At 37.6% G+C, this 16,269-nt stretch overlaps 1 protein-coding gene across 2 annotated transcripts in view; it reads left to right on the forward strand.

Annotated features, from left to right (window-relative positions):
- ATP7A (ATPase copper transporting alpha) overlaps positions 1-10,396 on the forward strand; it is a 178,562-nt gene extending 168,166 nt beyond the window's left edge. For both annotated transcript variants that reach the window (XM_059678592.1, XM_059678593.1), the window contains exons 19-23: positions 970-1,112; positions 4,017-4,220; positions 4,736-4,853; positions 6,813-6,915; positions 7,278-10,396. In XM_059678592.1, coding sequence (XP_059534575.1) covers positions 970-1,112; positions 4,017-4,220; positions 4,736-4,853; positions 6,813-6,915; positions 7,278-7,554 — 845 coding nt within the window. In that variant the 3' untranslated portion in view covers positions 7,555-10,396. The remainder of the gene's footprint in view (positions 1-969; positions 1,113-4,016; positions 4,221-4,735; positions 4,854-6,812; positions 6,916-7,277) is intronic.
- The last annotated feature ends 5,873 nt before the right edge of the window (positions 10,397-16,269 follow it).

A 16,269-nucleotide genomic window follows, 5' to 3' on the forward strand; every position in this document is an offset into this window, starting at 1 on the left:
ACAATGTCAGTTTTAACTGTATATATTCCATTTCTGGTTTATATATGTATATACGTACATATATATTCACACAGAGAATTACACTATTAGTACATATGGTTGCATTTTATTGTATGTAAATTTTACCTCAATAAAATTGAATAAAAAATTAAAACTTCTTATACACATACTATTTTATTTTGCTTTATTTTATTTAATACTAAATATTTTCCAATTTTATTTTAATGCTGCATAATTTATCAAACTTATACATTATAATTAACTTAATCATCCCCCTGTTGTAAATTTAAGCTATTCCTGATATTTCATTATTGTAAATAATGCTACAATAAACATCTTGAGGTTTTAGGTCCTTTCTTTTGTTAAATTATTTCTTAGGATAAATTTATAGCTGTGAGATTAATTAGTCAACATTTATATTCCTTGCTAAGTATGAAGACAGTATCTTACTGTAAGGCCTTTTGAAGTCTAGGAGGAAGCAGAAAATATCATATACTTTTCTCTTTAAAAATGAAATAACTACTTGCAATGATTTTCCCCCCCAGTAAAATGCCAGTTTTATCTCTATCCACCCCTTTATCTTAAAAATAAAAAAAGTACTAGTTTTCAGTTCATTTGCCTGTAAATTAGCTAAATTGTTTGGGCTTATTGGCCAATACTTCTCTAAGGAAAGAAAGGGGGTCTTTTAGTATCCAGTAAGGTTCCTCTTTTCATTTTCCTGTTACTATCTTTATTAATAAACCCTTATCTTACTCTATGAAATTTTCATAAACAAACATGGAAGTTTGTTACAGAGTTTGTGGTATAAACTCTGTGTTGGCTTGGCAATATTTTTAGTTAAGCCAAGCCTTGAACAATTTTACTTCACAAAATTCTTTTGTTTTTGAAATTTTAAGTCAGAATATTATTCTGCTTTCTTGGTATTCCAAACTCTTTTTTTTGTTTGTTTTTTTGGTATTCCTATATTAGATGTGCTGTGCGGCTTGATAGCTATTGCTGATACAGTGAAGCCTGAAGCAGAACTGGCTGTCCATATTCTAAAATCCATGGGCTTGGAAGTAATTCTGATGACTGGAGACAATAGTAAAACAGCTAGATCTATTGCTTCTCAGGTAATTGGTTTACTTAGTTGTTGGGGTAGGGTATGTAGTAACTTCTAATTCTTTTGTTGTTGTTAATCCTTACCCAAGTTTTTTTTCCCATTGATTTTTAGAGAGAGAGTGGAAGGGAGGGGGAGAGACAGAGAGAGAGAAACATCGATTGGTTGCCTCCTGCACAAGCCTTAACCGGGGCTGGGGATCGAACCTGCAACTGAGGGATGCATATATCCTTTCTGATTGGCGTTTCTGGTAGTTTAATCAATTTATTTTTTTAATTTATTTTTAAAAAATCTTTATTGTTCAGATTATTACAGTTGTTCCTCTTCCCCCCCCCCAGAGCTCCCCTCCACCCAGTTCCCACTCCACCCTCTGCCCTTACCCCTCCCCCACTGTCCTATCCATAGGTGTACGATTTTTGTCCAGTCTCTTCCCGCACCCCCACACCTCTTTCCCCCGAGAAAGTCAATCCACTCCCTTTCTATGCCCCTGTTTAATCTGTTCATCAGATTATTCACTTGATTTTTAGATTCACTTGTTGATAGATGTATATTTGTTGTTCATAATTTGTATCTTTACCTTTTTCTTCTTCCTCCTCTTCTTAAAGGATACCTTTCAGCATTTCATATAATCCTGGTTTGGTGGTGATGAACTCCTTTAGCTTTTCCTTATCTGTGAAGCTCTTTATCTGACCTTCAATTCTGAATGATAGCTTTGCTGGATAAAGTAGTCTTGGTTGTAGGTTCTTGGCATTTATCACTTTGAATATTTCTTGCACTCCCTTCTGGCCTGCATGGTTTCTGTTGAGAAATCAGCTGACAGTCGTATGGGTATTCCCTTGTAGGTAACTGAGTTTCTTTCTCTTGCTGTTTTTAAGATTCTCTCTTTGTCTTTTGCTCTTGGCATTTTAATTATGATGTGTCTTGGTGTGGTCCTCTTTGGATTCCTTTTGTTTGGAGTTCTCTGCGCTTCCTGGACTTGTAAGTCTATTTCTTTCACCAGGTGGGGGAAGTTTTCTGTCATTATTTCTTCAAATAGGTTTTCAATATCTTGCTCTCTCTCTTCTTCTGGCACCCCCATAATTCGGATGTTGGTTTGCTTGAAGTTGTCCCAGAGGCTCCTTACACTATCTTCATATTTTTGGATTCTTTTTTCTTTTTGCTTTTCCGGTTGGGTGTTTTTTACTTTTTCGTATTTCAAATCTTTGACTTGATTCTTGTGATCCTCTAGTCTGCTGTTGGGAGTCTGTTTAATATTCTTTATTTCAGTCAGTGTATGCTTAATTTCTAGTTGGTCCCTTTTCATATCTTTGAGGGTATCACTAGATTTATCGAGGGTCTCACTAAATTTATCGGCGGTTTCTAGAAAATTCTTGAAAAACCTTAAAAGTGTGGTTTTGAACTCTATATCCAGTAGTTTGCTTTCCTCCATTTCTGTCATTTGTGACCTGTTTGTCTCCGCATTTTGGCTGCTTTCCTGTGTTGATAGAGTGGCTTTGTGTGCTGAGTGTCCTATAGGGCCTAATAGCTCAGCCTCCCAAATTACCTGAGGTGGACACTCTCGGTGCACCCCTTTGTGGGCTTTGTGCACAGTCTTGTTGTAGTTAAGCCTTGGTTGTAGTTTGTATCACTGGGAGGAATTGACCTTCAGGCCAATTGGCTGTGAGAATCACCTGTGTCTACAATGGGAGAACTTCTGTGCTGGAGACACCCTTCTGGGGCAAGACTTGCTTCAGTGGGGCTTTGGTGCTCACTGAGTCTGCCCCCTGAGTGTGTCCCTTATGAATCTGAGGAGTTGTAATCTGGATGGTCCTACTCTGACCACTGGGTACACTGGCACTTGGATCTCTAAGGAGGTGCTAATTTAGCCTCTGCCTGAGGCTACCCAGCAGGAGCTACAGAGAGATCTGCAGATTCTTCTTCTTTGTTTGGGGTTTGGAGGTGCCCAAATGAGGCCCAGCTGTGAAGCAATTCAAGCTGCTGTGGGGCCTTGGGCCTTCTTTTGGAAGTTCTGGGTCTCTCTGACCCAGCTTCAGTTTATTAGGTAATTTTCAGATTGCAAAGGGCCACCCCATTCATATGCAAAAGCCTCTGCATACAGGTTGGGTGGGGCAGGGTCTCAGGGGATCAAAAGGTCAGAGTGAACAGCTATGGCTGATCCTCAGTCCTACCCTAAGGGCCCCGCGTCTCAGTGTCCTGGTAATTGCTGCAAGCACCTCTGAGAGAAAGCCGCCCTCGAGTTCTGCCCGCTGCCAGACAATCCAGTTTCTCCTTGTATGAGTCTGGGTCCCCAGAGACTCGCCCGGAACTGGAGTCGGGGCCGTCAGGAGCTTGTGACTCCCTCCCGATTGAAAAAGACAACCGTGTCCTCAGTTGCCAGCCCTTTCTGCGTGCGCCTCCGTACCTCTGCACTTTACTTCCGCACCTCCTCTGAGTCTCAGTGTGCTTTTCTCTTTCCTTCTAGTTGTAGAATTTCCACTCAGCCAGCCTTCCTGTGGTTCTGGATGATGTCCGTTTTATCTTTTAGTTGTATTTTTGAAGTGGTTGTGCGAGGCAGCAATTTCAGGTGTTTACCTATGCCGCCATATTGGTTTCTCTCCAACATACCTCTTTTTGTCACGTATAAACTTGTCCAAAATATTGCTCAACGTGGAATTGCTAAACGAAATGATGTGCATACTTTGATGGATGCTGCCTCCAAAAAGTAATATATGAATGCATCCTTGTAAGACAGTGCCAATTACACATTCACCAACAGTGTATAAGGAAGCTCATTTCTTCCTATCCTTACTATCACTGGGTATTATCAGTCTTTTAAATTTTGGGCATGTGGTAGGCAGAAAATGAGGGCTCATTGCTGAGTTATATTTCAGGTACTTGGTAATATTTTTTTGAATTGAGTCTGTTTTTCCTGACATAGGTTGGCATTACTAAGGTGTTTGCTGAAGTTCTACCTTCCCACAAGGTTGCTAAGGTGAAGCAACTTCAAGAGGAGGGGAAGCAGGTAGCAATGGTAGGAGACGGAATCAATGACTCCCCAGCTCTGGCAATGGCCAATGTTGGGATTGCCATTGGCACAGGCACAGATGTAGCCATTGAAGCGGCCGATGTGGTTTTGATAAGGGTAAGTCCTGTAGCCTGCACTTTGAGGAGTGTAAATCTGCTCTACATGGTCAGGGATAGTGTCATAAAGTACATTGAGCAGGACGATTCTGTTCTTCTAATTCCCATGCTCCCAGCTATTGAGACTGGGAGAATTCAAGATGGGCGTATGAGAAGTCTTACTAATTACTTTCAGACTTTCTTAATCCATTGAAGCAAATGAGAATGACAAGTTTCTAAAGTCAAGAACAAAGTCTGGGAACATACTTAAAATTATCTTCAATATATACTGAGGTTATTTTAATAGTATTTAATCCCTCTACCAGCGTACAACCCTAATGTGTTTTCAGAACTCAGAAAAGTTCTTGAAAAACATCTTCCAAGGCTGACTCAAGTTTTTAGCAATATCTGAGATTTGAAGTTAATTTACATATTACCCTAAGGTACATGTCATCTTCAATATACACAGTATCAAATGCAAAAATTACTAGTTAAGTTAGAGTCTCTCACTAATATCACAAATATTTCTGTTCTCAGAATGATCTTCTGGATGTGGTGGCAAGTATTGATTTATCAAGGAAGACAGTCAAGAGGATTCGAATTAATTTTGTCTTCGCTCTAATTTATAATCTGATTGGAATTCCTATTGCTGCTGGTATGTGACTGTTAACTAGTATTGCTTTTTCTTCTGAGGTCATTAGAGACCTATCATTTTGGAAGTTTTAGTCTTTTTATTAGTTTTGAGCTCATTTTTTGTATGTAGCCTGCTGGTATGCTGAGAGGTAATATTAAAATCAACAGTTTTAATTTTCAGCAATGTTCATTATGGTCTTAGAATGTATAAGCATTCTGACAGGTTTATTTTATTTTACTTTATATTTTTCTCCAAGTTTACATTTTGAAAAATCCAAACCTACATAGATAGGGAAAAAAATGATACACTTACTTAAATTCATTAGTTATATTTTGTTACATTGCTTCATCTCTTTCTACATATACTTTCATATATATATATATATAAGTTTTTTGCTTAAGAAAACACATTTACCATTAATCTCACTACCTAAAAAAAACTACTGTTAGCATTTAGTCTATTTACTTCAGTTTTTTTGTGTGGTTTTTTTTTTTACTCTGCATTAGTTTTTGTCTGGTCAAATAGTTGTAATTATAGCATACAGAGAATTTTCTGCTCTTCATGTAATGTTACAATAGCCAATAGGTTTTTCTTTACATTTGGGGACCAGATGAGAGATATTGAATGAAGAAATATGACCAAGAAAAAGCAAATTAGAATTATTTAATAAACATCTGATAATCTCCTGTATTTGGGGGCTTGGTAGAAGTTAGTAATAACATAAGAGAAATAGTTGTCATTTTCTTCTTGTTTTCTCTGCTTTGAGAGCCAACGAAAGACATAAAATGACATGAGAGCAATTACAAAGCTGTTGATAAACACAAATGCTGAGAGGACAAAGAATAAAAGAACAATTAAAATCCAGAGAGATTGTGGGTTTGATCCCTGGTCGGGGCACATACAAGAATCAATCAGTGATGCCCTGGCCAGTTTAGCCCAGTGGATAGAGCATCAACCTGTGGACTGAAGGGTCCCAGGTTTGATTCTGGTCAAGGGCACATGCCTGGGTTGCAGGCTCGATCCCCAGTGGGGGGCATGCAGGAGGCAGCCGGTCAGTGATTCTCTCTTACCATTGATGTTTCTGTCTCTTTCCCTCTCCCTTCCTCTCTGAAATCAATAAAAATATATTTTTTAAAAAAGAGTCAACCAATGAATGCATAAATAAATGGAACAACAAGTTGATGTTTCTCTCTTCCTCCCTTCCTCTCACTCAAATCAATAAATTTTTAAAAATCCAGATAAATTAATTCATGGAGCAAGGTATTTTTAAAAAATATATGTAAGTTATATAAGATCACTGTAGAAAAAGTAGAAAATACAGGTAAGTACATAAAAATTTAAAAATACAATAAGTCTATCTACCATCATATGAGCAAATATTAAAATGTCTGTCAAAACCAAGTGTGGATGAGTTTTTGATGGTACTGTGATCTGGTACAGCCACTTTGGAAAGCAACTGAGGAAAATCTACCTAAAGTTGAAAATGTGCCCATGTTATAACCCAGCAGCTTCACCTCTAGGTGTGTACTCTAGAGTAATTCTCAAACACATGCACAGGGAGACATGCACAAGAATGTTCACAGCAATACTCTATTAGTGAAAAATTGACAGCCACGCCCTAACCGGTTTGGCTCAGTGGATAGAGCGTCAGCCTGCAGACTCAAGAGTCCCAGGTTCGATTCCAGTCAAGGGCATGTACCTTGGTTGCGGGCACATCCCCAGTAGGGAGTGTGCGGGAGGCAGCTGATCGATGTTTCTCTCTCATCGATGTTTCTAACTCTCTATCCCTCTCCCTTCCTCTCTGTAGAAAATCAATAAAATATATTTTAAAAAATTGACAGCCACATAAATCTCCACCAACAGGAAGATTAGTTGCTAAATAAATATCAAATGAGGAAATGATTTGTAAATATGTATTAGAAACACATTGGTGATCTGTTTAGTACTATCTGTTGTAACTAATCCACACCTGTTTCCTAGGAGTGTTTATGCCCATTGGTTTGGTTTTGCAGCCTTGGATGGGATCTGCTGCAATGGCTGCTTCATCTGTTTCAGTAGTACTTTCTTCTCTCTTCCTTAAACTGTAAGTATGATGGCTTGTTCACATTTGTATTTTATATTACTTTTGTCTTCCACAGTCAGTCTTGGTAGGTTTTATTCTTGCAATAAGCCCAAACTGTCTTAATAATAAATGTTAGCTATGTAATTATCACCTTATGTAGTCTATATGTAGCAAGCACAAGCTCCAAGTGGGGTAAAATCGAGTACATTGGCTCTGAGAGATAGGATTTCTGATCATGTGACTACACACCATTCCTTTTGTGCTTTCCTAGCAGGGACCACCTTTGTACATTTCATACAGGTAAATCTCTTCATTTTTTAATGTAACAAGCATCTAGTTCACATTTGGTTATTTCAAACTAGTGTACTTTTGCATGTGTCCAGTTATAGGAAACCGACTTATGAGAATTATGAACTGCATGCCCGAAGCCAGATGGGACGGAAAAGTCCTTCAGAAATCAGCATTCATGTCGGAATAGATGACGCCTCAAGAAATTCTCCTAAACTGGGTTTGCTGGACCGGATTGTTAATTACAGCAGAGCCTCCATAAACTCACTACTGTCTGATAAACGGTCCCTAAACAGCGTTGGTACCAGTGAACCTGACAAGCATTCACTCCTGGTAGGGGACTGCAGGGAAGATGACGACACTGCATTGTAACAGGCCACAAAGAGTGCTATGAGCTCATGTTTTATACACTGACACAGTATTCTTGATGCCACCTTAGCTTTTCAAAATATTATGGAAGGATTTTGTATAGGTCTTATGCTCTTATATTAGGGATTCTATTTGGATTGCATTTTTCTGATGGCAAAAATATATTTTTCAGGGCATCAGCTCTGAACCCAGCTTTATTAAAAATAAATTTCCATTATTTTTTGTTTTCACTAGCAACCGATCAGGTAAGCCAGTGAGGTTTACAGCAAGTCCTACAATGGAAGATTGCCAAACTGCTGCTAAAGTGATAGATGATTCTTTTATTTGACAAAAGAAACCTCAAGAGAAGGATAATTAAAAATTTGAAGATTTGAGAGCAAGATCTTGAGATTCTTGAGCCTTCATCCCTATCAGATTGGGAAACAGTGGCTTTCAAAGCACTGTGTAAAGCATCTAGTTTTAGAAGGAAAATAGTAGAAACTGTTTAAAAATAGATGTGCCTTCATTATTACAGGCTTTCTTACCCCCTTATTCTCTCTACATCTTTGTCTTTGTATTTGCTTTCTTAGATGACCCAGTATGTTTTCTTTTGTATCTACTTTTGAGTAAGCTAAGTGTGGGTGGTTTTTCATTGATAAAATTAACACAATGTTTCCAATATCTTGTTCCTTCCTTTATCTTGTAGTTCAAAAGACTTTACAGGTCCTTAGCATTCCCTGCCTCCCATCTCATCTTTACATTGTTGCTAAAAGTATATCAGGTTCTTCCTTCAGTGACACTCTAGCTTGGTGCAAGCTTTCAATTCACTCCTGCAGAGTTCAGCTCTAGGTTGTTTTTAGTGTAGTCCTGTGGTCGGCAAACTGCGGCTCGTGAGCCACATGCGGCTCTTTGGCTCCTTGAGTGTGGCTCTTCCTAAGCCTTAGGAGTACCCTAATTAAGTTAATAACAGTGTACCTACCTATATAGTTTAAGTTTAAAAATTTGCCTCTCAAAAGAAATTTCAATCATTGTACTGTTGATATTTGGCTCTGTTGACTAATGAGTTTGCTGACCACTGGTGTAGTCTATCAGCCTCAATCCAGAAACTTAAGATTTTTAAGCTTCTTCCACAATTGATTTTTTTCAAAGATCAAAGACTTTTCAAAGATTTTTTTTACTGCTGGCTGGTGTGGTTCAGTGGTTGAGCATCGGCCTCTGAACCAGGAGGTCATGGTTTGATTCCCGGTCAGGGCACATGTCCGGGTTTCGGGCTCGCTCCCTAGTAGACATGCAGGAGGCAGCCAATCAGTGATTCTCTCTCAGCATTGATGTTTTTTGTCCCCCTCCCTCCCCCACTTCCCCCGCTCTCCCTCTCCCAACCTTTGTGAAATCAATAAAAACATTTTTTTAACCATCTTTAACATATAAAGGTCATATAAAATTACTTGGGTTCACTAAATTTGTCCTTTTATGGTATACATTTGTCCTTAGCTGGCATATATAACAATATATTTTAATTTTTTTTTAGTGTTTTAGATAACCACTCAAAATGACTTTAATGCTATTACACAAAACTGTTTTTACCAAAAAATACAATAAATTGTAATACAGAAATGAGAATTTCTCTAGGTTGTGATACCTTTTAGGCCAATCTATATTTTTCTTTAGTTTAAATCATTTGCACTTGCTAATTAGTGTGATTGGCAAATTCAGAGGCTTGTTCTCATTACCATATAAATTTAGAAATTCCTCTGTGAGTGCCCGGGAGTTTATACACTGGCCAGAGATCTTGTACTTGTACTTGTATCACTATTAAAATTTTCTTGGTAATTGTAAGATGGATTTCATATGTAGAATATGTAAGTGAACTCATAAATTTCCAATATTTTGTTCCCATTGCCATAAGCTGCTAACACAGTGCCTAGTGCATAGGGTTTGTACTCAGTAAATGTTAATTCTTTTCACTGCTTGAGGTCAGTAATAAATATTAAAAATCATTGTTAAAGAGCAGAGTCTGAAATCAGATGGTAGTGGGGGAATGGGTTTCTTCCCAGCCTACTTTCTTTCTCTCTTATCTTTTCATACACACACAAAAAAAGTTTACAGCATTATTCCATGTTGTCTTTTCAGATTTAGAAAAGATCTCATTTTTTATCTCAGCTATTTTAAAGAAAGAACTGAAACTTGATAAAGGTGCTATTAATCTAGAAAGGCAAACCCATTTTTAATGAAATGAGTTTGTATGTCTAGGCTCTTTCTTAGACCAATGCCTATGCCATCTTCCATGCTACCAGTTTGAATTTTAATGTTTCTTGTTATTTATTCCAGTAGCCTATCACACTATAACTTGTTTCTTCCAGAAGAAACAGTTAATGATAGGTGTATATTAGACTTTTGAAAAAAGAAGCACCTCTCCCCTCACTCACTCACTCTTAATTTTTTTCTCTCTGAAGCTTTGTTTCTTTCTCTCTGAAGCCAGTTACTTTTATTATGTGTGTGTTTCAGTTGTGCTCTTGGCCCCGCCTGCCAAGGGACCCAAGTCATAAGATAGTGAGAAGAACAGCCTATAGTCTGGGAAAAATCAAGAATATAATTTCAGCACTTATTACCAGAACACAAAGCATGCTGTTTAGAAACAATCCTGCTTTAAATATCTGTAGCCATCTTTGTGTTCTCTACCACAAGTTGTCTTTTGCAATCCTGAACTCCCATTAGCTTCATAGAGCATCCTTATTCACAGGAGAGAGAATGATATGTAGAAGGGGATCAAAAACATTGCTTTCAGTTAAAATTAGCATTAAGAAACTGGTTACTAGGGAGGACAAATACTAGAAATGTATGTGTATGTGTGTGTATTTATATAAAATACATGCACATGTGCACACATATTACCCTATAGAAGGAAAATAGATTGATAGTAAGTAGTCCCTCTTATCCGTGGGCGGTATGTTCCAAGACCCCCAGAGGATGCCTGAAACTTCAGATACAGCTGAACCCTATATATGCTATGCTTTTCCCTACATACATCCTTTTCACTTAAACACTGTATGGCTTCTCTTTGGCATACCCAAATGCCAGCATCACTACTCTTGCACTTTGGGGCCATTATTAAGTAAAATGAGGGTTACTTGAACACAAGCACTGTGTTACCATGACAGTCAATCTGATAACTGTGATGGCTACTAAGTGACTAATGGGTGGGGAGTATTTATAATGTGGATATGCTGGACAAAGGGATGATTCATGTTTTTGGTGGGACGGACTGAGACAGTGTGAGATTACATCACAATACTCAGAATGGTGCACAATTTAAAACTTATGAATTGTCTTTTTCTTAGAACTTTTCATTTAAGATTTTCGGACAATTGTTGACCATGTATAGCTCATAGGGGAAAGTGAAACTACAGATAAGGAGGCACTACTGTATATTTGAATTGAATATTTGAAGTTCTTTATTTGTTATTCCTTTATCACTCTTCTGTATTCATTCAGCAACCATGTCCTCAGTCTGAAGTTAACAAGGATGTTAACTATGGGGGGGGGGCGCCTTTTATCTTAAATATCCAAAGATGCCTTTTGAATTTCAAAGCTTAAAACACAAGTATTTAGTGTCATATGGTTGTTATTTGTGAAAATAGAAATACTATTTTTCCTTGTTTAGTATCAGCATTGTAGAGTGTAAAATTTGATGCCTTGTGAACAAATAATTTTATATTGTGCTTTAAATTTTTAAAAGGTAATCTTTTTTCAAATGTATTCTTTGTTCAGAATGTTTAAATAGCACTGTAGGCAGACATTTCTAAAAAGTTAAGCATACATTTATTTTATGTACACAGCTTAAAATCAAGAATGTATGTTCTTAGAAAATTTTTCCATTATTTGTGGATCTTGCTTTAAAATAATTTTTCTTAATATTTATTTTACTCTTGTTATTGTTTCTGGGTGAGGCATCTGGTTGTTGGTTACTTTAATGAGAATAAAAACATTCCTGGAATAACTCCATTTGGATTTTTTGTTTGTTTGGTTCTTTTCTATATTTAAAAATATTTTACCAATAATATATATATATATATATATATATATATATATATATATGTCAAATTATTAGCTATTTTTACACTAATTTTATTTTTATTTTTTTAAAATATATTTTATTGATTTTTTACAGAGAGTAAGGGAGAGAGACAGAGAGCCAGAAACATCGATGAGAGAGAAACATCGATCAGCTACCTCCTGCACATCCCCCACTGGGGATGTGCCCGCAACCAAGGTACATGCCCTTGACCGGAATCGAACCTAGGACCCCTCAGTCCGCAGGCCGACGCTCTATCCACTGAGCCAAACCTGTTTCGGCTAATTTTCTTTTTTTAAAAAAATTTATCTTTAGTGTTGAAAGTAATACAGATGCACCCTTTTCCCCCCATTGACCCCTTCAAGCCCGCCCCCTCCCCCTGCCCCAGACCTTAACCACCCAGTTGTCTGTGCCCATAGGTTATGCATATATGCATATAAGATCTTCCTACCCACACACCCACCCCCACCTTCCCTCTAAGATCTATCAGTCTGTTCCATGTTTCTATGTCTCTGGATCTATTTTGTTCATCAGTTTATTTTGTTCTTTAGATTCCACATATGAGTGAGATCATGTGATACTTGTCTTTCTCTGACTGGCTTATTTCGCTTAGTATAATACTCTCCAGGTTCCTCTGTGCTCTCTCAAAGGGTAAGAGATCCTACCTTTTTACAGCTGCATAGTATTCCATGGTATAAATGTACCACAGCTTTTTTATCCACTCATCTACTGATGGGCACTTGGGCTGTTTCCAGTTCTTAGCTATTGTAATTTATACTGCTATGAACACAGGGGTGTATATATTCTTTCTGTTTGGTGTTTCAGGTTTCTAAGGATATATTCCTAGAAGTGGGATCATAGGGTCAAATGGCAGTTCCATTTTGAGTTTTTTAAGGAAACTTCATACTGCTTTCCACAGTGGCTGCACCAGTCTGCATTCCCACCAGCAGTGGACTAGGGTTCCCTTTTCTCCACAATCAGCACTTGTCATTTGTTGATTTGTTGATAATAGCCATTCTGACTGGTGTGAGGTGATACCTCATTATCATTTTAATTTGCATCTCTCTGATGATTAGTGTCTTTGAGCATTTTTCATGTCTCTTGGCCTTCTGTATGTCCACTTTGGAGAAGTATCTATTTAAGTCTTTTGCCCATTTTTTAATTGGATTGTTCGTCTTCCTTTTGTAAAGTTGTATGAGTTCCTTATATATTTTGGAAATTAACCTCTTTTTTTGTTGTTGTTAATACTCTCCTGAGGATATTTTTTCATTGATTTTTAGAGAGAGTGGAAGAGAGAGGGAAAGACAGAAAGAAACATAGATGTGAGAGAAACGCATCGATTGGTTGCCTCCTCCATGGGACCCAATCAGGTCCAGGGCCGGGGAGGAGCCTGCAACCAAGGTATGTGCCCTTGACAGGAATCAAACCCAGGACCCTTTGGTCCGCAGGTCGATGCTCCATCCTCCAAGCCAAACCGGCTAAGGTGAAAATTAACCTCTTATCATATGTATCATTGCCAAATATGTCCTCCCATGTGGTGGGCTCCCTTTTCATTTTGTTGGTGGTTTCTTATGCTGTGCAGAAGCTTTTTATTTTGATGTAGTCCCATTTATTTATTTTCTCCTTAGTTTCCCTTGCCCTAGGAGATGTATTGGGAAACATATTGCTACCACAGATGTCTGAGATTTTACTGCCTGCAGTTTCTTCAAAGATTTTTATGGTTTTATATTTAAGTCTTTTATCCATTTTGAGTTTATTCTTGTGTATGGTGTAAGTTGGTGGTCTAGTTTCTTTCTTTCTTTATTTTTGCATGTATCTGTCCAATTTTCCCAACACCATTTATTGAAGGGAATGTCTTTTTAAGATGTTTATTATTTCAGAGAGGAAGGGAGAGGGAGAGGGGATAGAAATATTAGTGGAGAGAGAATCACCTATTAGCTCCCTCCTCCATGCTCCCTACTGGGGATCAAGTCTGCAACCCGGGCATGTACCCAGACCAGGAATTGAACCATGACCTCCTGGTTCATGGGTTGGTGTTCAATGACTGAGTGACACCGGCCAGGTTGAAGAGACTGTCTTTACTCCATTGGGTGCTGTTGTCTCCTTTGTCAAATATTAATTAAGCATAATGGCTTGGGTTGATTTCTGGGTTCTCTGTTCTGTTCAATTGCTCTATATGCTTGTTCTTGTGCCAGTACAAGGCTGTTTTTGATTACAGTGGCTTTGTAATATAACTTGATATCTGGTATTGTTATCGCTCCAACTTTGTTCTTTTCTGTGAAATAAGCCATTGGTGTTCTAATAGGAATTGCATTGAATCTATGCATTGCTTTGGGTAGTATAGACATTTTAATGGTGTTAATTCTACCAAGCCATGAACATGGTATATTCTTCCAGTTGTTTATATCTTCCTCTATCTCTTTTTTCAACGTCCTGTAGTTTTCCGAGTACAGGTCTTTTACTTCCTTGGTTAAGTTTATTCCTAAGTATTTTAATTTTTGTTGTTGTTGCAATGGTGAAATGAATTGCCTTTTTAGTTTCTCTTATTGAGAAATCATTATTGGTATATAAAAATACTGTTAAGCCCAGCCAGTGTGGCTCAGTGGTAGACCTTCAACCTATGAACCAGGAGGTCACGGTTTGATTCTCAGTCGGGCACATTCCCGGGTTGTGGGCTCTATCCCCAGTGTGGGGAGTGTAGGAGGCAACCAATCAATGATTCTCTTTCATCATTGATGTTTCTATCTCTCTCTCCAACTCCATTTTTCTCTGAAATCAATAAAATATATATATATATATTTAAAAAAAGAACGATTTTTTAAAAAGAATGCCATCAATTTCTGGGTGTTAATTTGTATCGTACTACATTGCTGAATTCATTTTTTAAATCTTATAGTTTTTTGGTGGAGTCTTTAGGGTTTTCATCTCATCTTCAAATAATGAGAGTTTTACTTCCTCCTTTCTAATTTGAATGCCTTTTATTTTTTTCTTGTCTGATCGCTGTAGCTAAGTATTCCAGTCCTATGTTGAGTAAGAGTGGTGAAAGCTCACATCCCTGTCTTGTTCCTGTTCTTTAGGGGAAATGCTTTTCATTTTTGACCATTGAGTATGATGTTGGCTGTAAGTTTGTCATAATATGACTTTAATGTTGAGGTATGATCCCTTTATTCCCACTTTGCTGAGAGTTTTTATCAAAAAAGGGTTTCGTGCCCTGACCAGTTTGCCTCAGTGGATAGAGCGTTGGCCTGCGGACTGAAGGGTCCCAGGTTCGATTCCGGTCAAGGGCATGTAGCTTGGTTGCAGGCACATCCCCAGTAGGGGGTGTGCAGGAGGCAGCTGATTGATGTTTCTCTCTCATCAATGTTTCTAACTCTCTATTCCTCTCCTTTCCTCTCTTTAAAAAAATCAATAAAATATATATTTTTTTAAAAAGGGTGTTGGATTTTGTTGAAGGCTTTTTCTGCATCAATTGATATGATCAAGTGATTTTAGTGTGCCAATTTGTTTATGCAATGTATCACATTTATTGATTTGCAAATATTGTGCCAACCTTGCATCCCTGAAATAAATCCCACTTGGTCATGGTGTATGATCTTTTTAATGTATTGTTGGATCCAATTTACTAATATTTTGTTGAAGATTTTAGCATCTATGTTCATCAGGGATATTGGCTTGTAATTTTTCTTTGTTGTAGTGTCTTTATCTAGTTTTGGAATTAGGCTAATGCTGGCCTTGTAAAAAGAGCTTGGAAGTGTTCTTCCTCTTGGGTTTTTTTGAATAGTTTGAGGAGGCTTGGTGTTTGTTCTTCTATGAATGTTTGCTAAAACTCCCCTGTGAAGCAGACCAGAACAGGGTTTTTGTTTGCTAGGAGTTTTTTATTTTTATTTTTTATTAGTGCTTCATTTTTATCAGTAGTTATCCGCCTGTTCAGGTTTTCTGATTCTTCTTGATTAAGTTGTGGAAGATTGTATTTTTGTATGAATATGTCCATTTCATCCAGATAGTCCAGTTTGTTGGAAATAGTTGTTCATAGTATTTTTTTACAACCCTTTGTTGTTTCTTTTTTGTTTGTTTTGTTAATCCTCACCATGGGATTTCCATTGGATTTTTTTAGAGAGAGTGGAAGGGAGGGGGAGAGACACAGAGAGACAAACATTGATGTGAGAGAGACACATCAATTGGTTACCTCCCATACTTGCCCTGAGCAAAGCTGGGGATTGAGCCTGCAACCGAGGTACATGCCCTTGACAGGAATCAAACCTGGGACCTTTCAGTCCGTGTGCTGACCAGCTAGGGCCAATCCTTTCTGTTTCTGTGGGGTCATTTGTTACTTCACCTCTTTCATTTCTGATTTCGTTTATTTGGGTACTCTTTGTTTCTTGATGAGTGTGGCTATAGGTTCCTCAATCTTGTTTATCTTTTCAAAGAACCAGCTCTTGCTTTCATTGATATTTTGTATTTTTTTCACCTATATGTCATTTATTTCTGCTCTAATCTTTATTATTTCCTTCCTTCTCCTTACTCTGGGCTTTTCTTATACTCTTTCTACTAGTAATTCTTTAAGTTGTATGGTTGGATAGTATATCAGAAATTTTTCTTGTGTTTTTTTTTTTTGTTTGTTGGTTTGTTTTGTAGGTAGGCCTGTAATGCTATGAAGGTCCCTCTCA

The sequence above is a fragment of the Myotis daubentonii genome, chromosome X (genome assembly GCF_963259705.1).
Source record: "Myotis daubentonii chromosome X, mMyoDau2.1, whole genome shotgun sequence".
NCBI lineage: Eukaryota > Metazoa > Chordata > Mammalia > Chiroptera > Vespertilionidae > Myotis > Myotis daubentonii.